This window comes from Bradysia coprophila (assembly GCF_014529535.1).
Source record: "Bradysia coprophila strain Holo2 chromosome X unlocalized genomic scaffold, BU_Bcop_v1 contig_132, whole genome shotgun sequence".
NCBI classification, from domain to species: Eukaryota; Metazoa; Arthropoda; class Insecta; order Diptera; family Sciaridae; genus Bradysia; species Bradysia coprophila.
Genome location: NW_023503297.1, coordinates 25,327 through 37,240, shown reverse-complemented (window position 1 = coordinate 37,240; position 11,914 = coordinate 25,327). Strand labels below are relative to the sequence as shown.

The 11,914-nt window shown below is 36.7% G+C and overlaps 1 protein-coding gene across 2 annotated transcripts; it reads left to right on the top strand.

The window, feature by feature from the left end:
• The first annotated feature begins 4,439 nt into the window (after nucleotides 1–4,439).
• On the top strand, nucleotides 4,440–7,840 carry LOC119067973 (TBC1 domain family member 22B). 2 transcript variants are annotated; one of them, XM_037171318.1, is made up of 7 exons: nucleotides 4,440–4,488; nucleotides 4,752–4,997; nucleotides 5,056–5,108; nucleotides 5,181–5,939; nucleotides 6,013–6,195; nucleotides 7,043–7,266; nucleotides 7,340–7,840. In XM_037171318.1, exons 2-7 carry the CDS (start codon nucleotides 4,849–4,851, stop codon nucleotides 7,472–7,474), a joined length of 1,503 nt encoding a protein of 500 aa, XP_037027213.1. In that variant the 5' UTR covers nucleotides 4,440–4,488; nucleotides 4,752–4,848; the 3' UTR covers nucleotides 7,475–7,840. The 2 variants fall into 2 exon arrangements, with proteins under 2 accessions (XP_037027213.1, XP_037027214.1); XM_037171319.1 differs by having other exon boundaries at nucleotides 4,441–4,997; nucleotides 5,074–5,108.
• The last annotated feature ends 4,074 nt before the right edge of the window (nucleotides 7,841–11,914 follow it).

Sequence of the window (11,914 nt, the reverse complement as noted above, 5' to 3'; positions counted from 1 at the left end):
AACCATGAAAAACGCATCGACTAGAATCTAAAACTCTATAACTTTGTCTTTTACACGAAGTTTCCACCTGCCGTATTTTCCGAGTTATGGCTGACATAGCTCGCACTTAAAACGCTCATAGCTCCCAAATAGAAGACTTTTTAGGGAAACCATGAAACACGCATCGACTAGAATCTAAAACTCTATAACTTTGTCTTTTACACGAAGTTTCCACCTGCCGTATTTTCCGAGTTATGGCTGACATAGCTCGCACTTAAAACGCTCATAGCTCCCAAATAGACGACTTTTTAGGAAAACCATGAAACACGTGTCGAATGAAATCTGAAACTCTATAAATTTCTATCTGCCATATTTTCCGAGTTATAGGTTCCATAGCTCAATAGCTTAACACGCTCATAACTCCGAAATTATAAGCTTTTAAGAAAATTCCTTCAAATTAGTTTCTTAGAATTACGTCCTTAACATACCCTGAAAATTTCAGCCAAATCCGCCGGTAAATTCAAAAGTTTCGGTTAACAGAGTGACAAAGTGACTGAGTGACAAAGGTTGGTAAAATTCATCAATTTCAAAATGTATGAAAATGAATTTCTTCATACAAATTTCTGCAAATTTCCAAGTTTTGAAATTTAATATCTCGGCCAAATTTTAACCTTATGAGGCGTGTGATAGCTCGTTGAACTCGTATGGACGCCCAGATTACGAATAAAATAGGAAATGACGATTTTTTCAGCACCAGTTTCAGACGTGTGCTGAAAAAATCCATTTCCTGTCGAGGTACGAACAACGTTTTGTGCATCGGACAACTGAAATAGACAAAACACATCAATTTACTTGAAAACATACACACTTCACATTCACCATATTAAATTTAATCAATCGTATAGTCCTAGAAAAATTCATGTAATTCTTTTCCCGCACTATAAATCGTAAAGAAATGAAGTTTTTTCCCGCACGATTTATAGTTCGGGAAAAACTGACATTTCTTAATGAAAAATCATGGCAAAATAGGTCGTATTTCAGTTGTCGGATGCACAAAATGTTTTTCGCACACACAATACCTCAACCAGTCATGCATTCACATTAAAGTGTAATTTGCGTTCAGTTGGAAGAAAGGAACAAGTGGTATGAGATGTACTGTGATCGGTTTTAGATTGTTTTTTTAATTCACACCGTAAGTGTTCCTAAAATTTGAGTTTCAAGTGGACGAGTTGATGAAGAAATGAACCGAAAAACGTACATTAAAGAATAGTATTTTTCGTACCAAGCGAGGAAATGACGATTTCTTCAGCACCAGTCTTAAGTTGGCAAATCATTGCAAAATATGTCGTATTTCAGTTGTCCGGTGCACAAAGAATTTTGCATTTTCCATTTTGAATTTCGACCACCATTGCATAAAACGCTGTATGAAACACGACTCGTATGCTGCTATGATTTATATCAAAGTTATTCGGGTCATTATATGTAATTATGTATGTCAATTTCTAAGCCTGATAAAATTCTGACAACACAGACTGTTCAATCCGGAACAAGTAAAAATATATCTGTTTGCTCAATTTTAATTCATGTTAAATATCGAAAATTAAACGTTGTGTAGGTAGTGCCTCTGTACAATGTATACATTTAAAATTTTCATTGTTATAATTATAAAAAAAACGAACACTCATCGTTGAAATACACAACTTTTCGTGGCATCTTTTCTGTATTCGATTTTCTCGGTTTGAAACGATCTTGAAAAGACTCTCGTCTTTCGTTGCCCAGTCTTCCTTTCATGACTAGTTACTAGTGATTTAAAACTTTGACCATCAAGACATCATCGAGGAAATAATTGTGTTGTTTTCTTTGTTATGGAAGAAAGTTTCGAAAGCCAGCTATTCTCACCACATCCAGTGTATGTTATTCTTTTTTAAACATTTGTGAAACTGTGAATCGGTGCCAACTAACTCCACATTTTTCTTCGGAGTGAGAATCGATTTCTTCTGGTTGGTAATCTAAACACTTACCACTTTTCATCCAGGTCTACCTTACTATTAAATTCAAGATTTTTAGTTTTGAGAAAAACGCGCCTTTTTTATTTACATCCAAATTTTATAATTTATTGGTTACTATAGTTTTGGTCAAATCATTGATCATTATCAAACAACAGACTTTCTCAAACTAGTTACATAAAAACGGTTTTCGTCATATTTATACATAACAACATACAAAAGGAAACTTTTACGTTTTTCTACATTTACATTATATTCCCGTAGAATATGTATTCACTTTGCTTAAACTGGTCTTAACAAAAGGAAGCTTTCTCGTCTGTTCTATATTAAACGCCTCGAAATTCTACCTTGTCTAATTTCTACCTTGTTTTTTTCTCTTTTGTGGAAATGCCTGTTATTAAACTCGCTTCACTCGTATCGGCAATCTCACATCTAGTGCGCAAAACAACACCATTTTCTAGCTCGTGTGTACACATCGTGAACCTAATAAAGTACTTTGTACCGAGATTCATACAACGATTTATGCAACATTACGATGATGATTCGCATAAATACATGAAAGGATGACCAAAAACATGCAAATGTATGAACATTTTTGTCACTCTAGTAAGCGCCTGTGATCGATATTTTCAAAAGTCAATATCAATCGAATGTTTTATCGATAATCGATAAATATCAACTGATAATGGGCAAATGTCGACTGAAAATTCGATTTTTATTTTTTTTAAATGATCATCGTTTGATGATATCTTTCAGTGAACATGCCTAAGAAAATAGGACCTATTTGGCAGCTGTCGACTTTTGCTTGAAGTGCGTTGATGAAATAGATAATTTCGAAACGATAGACATGCATGTACGATTTCCTGTTTGATCAACATTAAAGGTTGCCTCAATGCGAGGGGGACACCGCTGGCCAAAAGGGTGGCAAATCAATATCTAATTCCTTCTATTACCGGATTAATTCTTAATTACCGGATTAATTTCTAATTACCGGATTAATTCCATTTTGGCGGATTTGCACTTTATTTCCTTTCTTTTCTATTACTTCCAATCCTTTGTCTACTTTTTAGAAACAATTTTCGAAAAAGTTTCTTTAATTACTTTTATTCTTTATTTCGATAATTTTCTAATATTTCCTTCAATTTTAAGAAAACGAACGAAAACCGTCAAAATTACTGCTGTTTCGTAGTTGCCGAAGTTTGCGGTAATTAATAGGAATTGAAGGAATATTACGAGGAATTGACTGGAAATACGAGAAACTGAAAGAAATTGAAAGGAAATGAAAGGAAAAAATCAGTGAATGAACCATATTTTTCATCCTACCAAAATCACCACATTCACTCACCAAATTTAGTACCATACTCCCCTACTCTTTTCTCTCAATTTTCATTCCCGCTTATGTCATTTTCGACATACAGTTTCGATCCTTGGTATGTAACATACTATTACAAACCGAATTGCCAAGACCGGAAACCGGTCATTCTTTTTTGCATTCGTTTAGTTCTTTCGTTCATCACTTATACCTACCTAGAGAGGAAATTTCGAACAAAATTACGTAAATTTCGTTGGTCCCAACATGAAATACGAAATGCTTATTGGTATAAATGTGTTTGCCCTCTAAATTACGAGGGAAAATTGAACTATCAAAAGCGGAAAACGTCATCGCATGCATGTATTGGTGTAAAATTATACGAAATGTATAAAATCTTAAATCCATTTTATTTCAAACGTAAGGTTACACATCGGTTTTAAAGGTAAAAAAAAAAACAAGGTAATCCTTAGCCGGATCACAAGTAGAAAATTTGATCAAGTTTTACCGATGGTGGGAGAGTCCCCAGCATTGAAGAGACGTTCGAGAGTTGAATGGCTAGAGATATTTTCTGGACGAGGTAGCTATGAGAACGCGAGTCACCGCTTGCGACGTTTAAAAGCGGGCCGATTTTATTGATCAACTGGAGGGCATCGGCGGACGAATATCCCAGGGGTTGAAAATGTAATTGTTCTCCTTCAACTCGCTGTTTTTTGCGTGCTTAAACTGTGAAGCTAATTCGGCTGTGCGTCTGGCTTTCATAGAAGATATTCGTACGTGACTGTCCGCAAGAGTGTCCCAGCAAGTGGCGAAATGTGTATCTTATGCAAACTGATGTTGGGACCACATTTCGTCGTACAAATTTCCTCTCTAGGTATAATCATCATACTTATCCGTATTTCCTTTCATTTACGTTCAATTTCTCGTATTTCCAGTCAATACCTCATAATTCCTTCAATTCCTATTAATTACCGGATGCTACGACAATTCCTTCGAGGGTATGTAATCAATTTCCCGAGTAGTTTCCCCCTCGCCTCAATGTCTTATTAGAATTCAAAATTTGTTTACGAACACCTCTATTATTGCGTTCCCAACTGCAACAAGTATGACTTGTGTATGGTGTCGCTTTGTAAACCCAACCAGATCATCTTGATTTTTCGACTTGTCAAAATATTTTCTTTCGTTCTGTTTATGGCAAGTATTAAATCACGAAATTATGCATAAAATTCAATTAATCAACAACGAATAGTGATAATGAACCCAATTACCAATTAATCATCTTGATCCGACACATAACTTCCCCATGTTAAAATTCTTACTGATCACCAATTGTTGTTCGTTAGGCCACCAATAAAATTTTAGCTGGTTGATGTGGACATTTACAAAATAAAAAAAAAACTTTTTTTTCCTCTCTTTGCACGCAAAGTGGCATATACACAAATTTTATTTAAAAACAGGTATAATGCGATTATGAGAAGTGAAAATAATGTTGACAATTGAGCCATAGGCAAATAAGTGTAAGAGAACAAGAACGAACATTCGATAATTCGAATTATGGAAAATGAAAATTCGTTTTGGAAGCAAAACAATCGAGCACTTCCCGGCAGAATAAAAGATCAAAAAGTTGTAAATAAAGGTGGAAATAAGGTGCCAACGTCATTTCAGGATTTCCAAGAATCCGTGCAAGATGCATGGGACATGGGGTTCGTGTGTTTACGATTTTTCGATTCGACTTTTAATTTGAAATTTTACTAATTTTAGTCGTACGTTTCGTTACAGTGATGACGAATTCTGCAAAATATCGAGCACGTCAGGTAGGATTACAACTCTTGTCGACCATATTCCAAACCAAGTGTTGTTGACGCATTAAATCTTTCCGTTGACAGATGCAAAAATCTCAAAACGCGTCTCCCACTCAGCCGCTTTAAATGTAATCAAGACGCATCGAAGCAACAAAATTATCACCGAAAATATTCACAAGTCTTCCATTGGTACGAACAAAGTTGTTAATTGTGATGCAGTGCCGGCAACGACGGGACCGATAAACAATGATCACATCGACGCAATAGACGAACAAAGTACTGAACAGTCCGATCATTCAACGTCCGATGCTCGTCCGAAATACCGTCAAATTCACGCATATCCTGGCCGACCGCAATTGCTCCGTTTATCGTCGAATTTATCACGTGACGTCGAATACGAATCAAAGATTGAAAAGTTCCAAACGCTACTGGAGGCTCCGATGCTGAACTTGATTGCACTGAAAGAATTGAGCTGGTCAGGCGTGCCAAGTAAAATGCGTGCGGTAACATGGCGATTACTGTCGGGATACTTGCCAACCAGTCTTGAGCGACGGAATTCGGTGCTGGAGCGGAAACGATTGGATTATCACAGTTTGGTCGCTCAGTATTTCCGAGTGGAAAATCGCGACGAAGGACAACAGGACACGTATCGTCAGATTCATATCGATGTGCCGCGCATGAATCCGCATGTTCAATTATTCCAACAGAATCTGGTGCAAGAAATGTTCGAACGAATACTGTTCATCTGGGCCATTAGACATCCAGCGTCCGGTTATGTCCAAGGCATCAACGATTTGGTAACACCGTTTTTCATCATATTTCTGCAGGAGGCTTTAGTGTCAAGTAATTTTTTTCGTTCCTTTGAAATCGCACAACCGATAACATTTTCGTTTTTTTTTTGCGTACGGCGAATTAGGCAACGATTTGGATTCATTCAAAATCGAAGATTTGTCGGAGGAACAAAGGAACATTATCGAAGCGGACTCGTTCTGGTGTTTGTCAAAGTTTTTGGATTGCATTCAAGACAATTACATTTTCGCTCAGTTGGGTATCCAAGCTAAAGTCAATCAGTTGAAGGAGTTAATACAACGAATTGATGGTGAGTTGATCAATTGTTGCTTTCCTAATCTATAACAGCAGAAATTCCAACTCACTGAACGTAAATCCTGTTAAATGTCTCGATTCGCTCAAAAATCTATTTTTTGTGGTGCTAGTTTTCGTGTCATATCGTGTCTGGTCTCAGCGTCATGCTTAAAGAAATCTAACTGATCGAACTGACTCTAGTAACTCTACTCTGCTGTCAATATTTTGAGTCTTCGTTTTTTGCTTCGAAACTAAGGTAAACGGTCATGATTCATGATGCACGTACACCGTTTCGTAATCATATTGATGAAAAATACAGCCGTTACGCAGGTATTACACATATCTGAATGTTCGATGCGATTTTGATGATAAGCGAAATTGGTGTTGATTTTGTAGTACCGAACTCGTTCGGAGATCGTTTAAAGTTTACAAAATCTATCTGAATATGCTAACGACTGCCAGTCTCCAAAATGGTTGTATTTCAGCCTGTGGTCGTGCCGCCAACATTATTCGTTATTTAGACCACTCATTTCGGAGCTGAAAATAAAATGGGTCGAAAGCGCTCCATTCTTCTCTCAATTCTGTGCCGTTCTTTCGTCTAATCATTTCAATCGAGAAATCAAGAATTCTGTTACACGTAAGGAAAGAATTGTCATCCATAGCCTCTCATCTATGATTGTGTCACAACAATACACTTTACAGGACGGTCTCAATGACCCAACGAGGAAAAATTCGTTGCTTGATTAGACCTAGATTAGTGAACGAGAAATCTGATTTTTCTATTTAGTCCACTTAGTGCAAGAAGTGTGTCACCCCCTCGATCACACATCAATGTTTTTATTTCTCAAATTACCCACCACCAGGAACCTTACACAAACAACTACAAACCCACGGCGTCGATTATCTTCAATTTTCCTTCCGCTGGATGAACAACTTATTAACTAGAGAACTGAATTTGCGCTGTACGATTCGATTATGGGACACATATCTGGCCGAATCAGACGGTTTTGCCGTTTTTCAATTGTATGTCTGTGCGGCGTTTTTGTTACACTGGCGCGAACAATTGCTGCAGGAAAAGGACTTTCAGGTTTGAGTTCAAAAATGGTTTTGTCGGAATCGATGTCCGAATGCTAATTTTCTCGTTTTTCCAACTGGGACAGGGCTTAATGTTGCTTCTACAAAATTTGCCAACGCATAATTGGTCGGACTCACACATCGGTATACTGGTGGCAGAGGCGTATCGTTTGAAATTTACGTATGCTGATGCGCCGAAACATTTAGAAGGTAAAAGTTGACAACATAGCGGCTGCGGTGAAAGTAAGTTCGATCGTCAATACTACTCCTTCAAGTGCATATAAATCGGCAAAAAAAAAACGAGAGAAAATGGAAATGGAAACTGGCAAATTCGAAAGAAAGGGAAGAAAATGAAAAACAAAAGTAAAACAAAAATCAAATCTATCTACTGGGTGTCCATTCTGCATTCAAAATTTCAATGCGATTTTCGATTAAAATGTTTTGAGAATTGATCACGATTATCTGTTGGCTAAGCGACTAAATTATGTTGAAAAAAGTATAATTAGACAGACATGTAGAATTTAAAACCAACAAACAAAAAGAAAACCTATTATGATACTGGAATACATTTGATATAACAATAATAATGTGACGGCCGTTTTCTTTTGTTCTAATTTCAAAAGTTTGTCCCACAAAATCAGTCATAGCCGAATCCACTATATTCGGCACTTTCAGTCGCATAATAGACTACGGTTTGAAACCACGGCTTGAAACCACGGCAGAGTAAATTAGCCAGGAAGTAGGCCCCATCTTTTGGATGGGTCAGATCCCTTGACTGACTGACTACTTTTCTCAAGAAGATTTTTGTAATCCGAGCAAAAAAAAATCACTCTAAAAGTATATAAAAGTATACCAGGGTATGCGTACCCTACTTTCGATACAAAACACGTATATGAGAAATTCCAGCACTTGCTCATATACTGGCTCATACGTATTTTCAGTACTTAAGAGGCATCGATGATTTGCTGAAAAGTATACATTTGGGTGATTTTTAAATACTGTCGTTTGGTGATATATTTCCACCAAAATTATCATTTTTCAAGTATGTACGACCGCAATAACGACCACGAATGTGTTAGCTTTCAACATAAAATGGATTTGGTTGTAGCAGTTTGACCAACCCTGAGAAAACTGAGCAGTTTATGAAAATTTCGGTACACTGGTCACTTTTTTCAGAACTGGTCAAGTGACTACAACCAAATCTACTTTCTGTTGAAAGCTAATACATTCGTGGTCGTTATTGCGGTCGTGTGTTTTGAAAAAAGAATTCTGATGAAAAGATACCATCAAAAAGGCAGCACGAGATACAGACCCTGGAAAGAGGCGAATTTCTTGCTTATATATTGAATAAAAATGAAACTCGTGTGATTACGGCCCTCGCTTCGCTCTGGCCGCAAAGTTCACACTCGTCCAAACTTTAATTTTTTTCTTATCATCGATATAAAGATATTACACACACAAAATTTTGGAATGAATCCTAGAATATTACTCCAGTATATTCCATTAACGAGCTTAACCCAAAAATGTCTTTCTTAGTGGGATAACTGTCTTTTGTGGACCATTAAGAATTACTCAACTAATAACACGATAATATCACGGGACGATACAAAAATTCTTTTAGGAATATCTCTGAGATCCCCCGACCGTCATAGCCCAACTTTGAACTTACATCGGGAATGGAAAAAGTTTTTGAAATCCGTTGAGGATTACGTCAAGCTATCGTGTTATCTCGGAACGAGACAAAAATTCTTTTGGGAATATCTCTAAGATCACCAGCCCGTTACGACCCATCTTCGAACGTAGTGTTATCGTCAAGTTATCGTGTTATTAAGGAACGAGACAAAAATTGTTTTGGGAATATCTCTAAGATCACCAGCCCGTTACGACCCATCTTCAAACTTAGCCTCAGCAATTTAATTCCCCGTCGATTAAAAAAAAGTTTTTGGAAATTCGTCGAAAACTACTCGAGTTATCGTGGAATCAAGCGACCAGACAAAAATTCTCCTGAGAATATCTCTAAGATCACCCGTCCGTTATAACCCATCTTCGAACTTAACCTGAGGAATTTAATTCCCTGTCGATTAAAAAAAAGTTTTTGAAAATCCGTTGAAAATTCCTCAAGTAATCGTGTTATCAACGAATCATCAAAGTGTGACAAACATTTTCTGTATTTAAGGTTTTTGGTCATACATTCATGTATTTTCAATCATAGTAGTGATCATTGTGTGACAAACATTTTAGGGTGTTTATCATCCGTAAGACCCATGACTTTCAGTCAAGGGAATTATTAACACACTTTTCGATACGAAAAAAAAAATCTACGACTTTCGCCATTGTACCCTAGAAGTTCTAGCGTTACCATTTTGAATTTGGAAATTTTGGCATTAAAATAAGAGGATGAATAGAGGACGCTTCGGCTATCAAAAAAAAGGACGAAAAGTAGATTTCCAACGAGGAATCACAACCTTTTCATTATCATTGTTTGGATATAGTCTGAAATAGTTTGAAATATTTTTATTTATTCTCCGAGCTTTCGGAAACGAAACAGTTTCCTTCTTCAGGGTTATACACTGCGCCCAGGTCTTGTTTCACACTTTAATTAATGCTGTGAGTCAAGAATTCTAATATCTCTGTGCAATGACGACATTTTGTTAGTCATTTTACTCCGTTTAGCTAAACCACGCCTCTTTTTTATTGTTTAAATTTTATTCGATTTTCTCTCCTGCGAGAATTGGGGGTTCTCTCTCAATGTCACACAATTTTCTGCAAAATTCATAACTTTTAGGTAGTGTACATCACGAGCGGATCGAGCGTAATTTTATCGTGCTAAAGAATTTCTTGTATTATTAACTCGTTTTTAAAGATTTTTAGCCCCGTACGAAGTACAAAGGGCTTACAGGATTACGATGCCGTGTGTAATTGATGGAATTCAAAGCAGACGGTAAGGGCAAAATGTTTGCCTATGTTCATAGATGACGAATACGCAATAAAAATTTTGTCTGTCCGTCTGTCACGTCGATATCTTGAGTAAATCAAATCTGACTTCAAAATTTTTTTCCCCCTGAAAGATAGTCGAAATAGTGAGGCTAAGCTCGAAGATGGGAATATTCGGATCGGCCCTTCGTGAGTTAGGGCCACCTAAGTGATTTAAGGTCTTTTGGTGATATTTATGGCAAAATAAACGATGGAAATGTAAATGACACGGCAAATGATAGGTATTGTCAATACCAATCCAGGAAAAACAAGTTTTTTTTAAATCAGGTGAGTGGACCGTGAGTTAGGGCCTTAAAAGTGAAATGCTACTCGGCCCTATGTGTATTTTACATAGAATTCGAGTATATTTCATCCGTTTTTCGTAATTTTTGTTTCATTTGGAAGGTAATCAAAGGCCGAATAGAATTTTGTTGAAAATTTTTTTAAAATCGGTTCCTCGGACTGAGGCCGATACTAGGTCCTATGTGTATTTATACTCAATAAATTAAAATTTTCGGGCTATTTGGAATTTTTGTTTCATTTGAAAGGAACGTCGTACGGGGCTTCGTAATTGCGCTATGCGCAATTTCTAAGATGTACACATTTCATAATAATTTTACTTTAACTACATTAACGGGCGCAATAGGCTTACGGTCAAAGTAGGGTGACAGATCCACTAGGGATGAACTAGCAAACGCTCCGACTGTTCTGATGGCTCGTTTTTTTTCTTCGCTATGTGAGTGTATGAGCTGCGTCACATTTACTGAAAGTGAAGCAGTTCGTTTTGAAAGAAGAGGACAAGAGACGATATTTTATGAAAAAAGTGATGTTTTTAGAATTTTTGCATAAAAACGAACAAAGCTTAAAAGAGGACCAATGGAATTCCTGGAACCCTATCCAGAACAAGTGATTTTATTAACTTTGGGAAAAAGAACGGGTACTCCGATTTACATGAGTGATAGCTCGTTGGATTCGTATTTCAATTCTAGCTGAGACCAGTAGCGATCAGTAGAACGATTCGAACTTTGCCGAAATTGTCAAATTCTAAGCCATTTTTTTTCTTCAATTGATCATATGTCATTGTACATGCAATTAATTTTCTAATAACATCCTACACGACCTTTTACGATTCGTGTGGCTGCAGAAATTTCCATAAGAAAAGTGCATGGTTTCGGTTTTCGATCAATTACCACGAGCCACATAAGCGCTGAGGATTTTTTTTTTAAAGTGGTTTTGATTTCTCGGTACAAATACCATTCTAGACACGTATAAAGGGGAAACGGTCAAAATGTCTACGCAAAAATATCTAACGAACAAAAACTCTAACGACGAATTATCTAAGTACAAGAATGTCTACACTATCGAAATATCTATCAGGTTAAATATCTATGAACACAAACACTAATAACACATTCAGTTCTAACGTATGATTGTATATATTGTATTGTATTGAGTATATCGAATACATCGACTATGTTCTAGTATATCGAGTATATTCGATTGTATTCGAGTATAGCGTCTATATCCGAGTATATCGAGTACATCGCATATATCCGAATATATCGAGTACATCTGCTATATCCGAGTATATTCGATTGTATTCAAGTAAATTGAGTACATCGACTACATCCGAGTATATCGAGAACATCGCCTATATCCGAGTATATCGAGTTCATCGAGTTCATCGA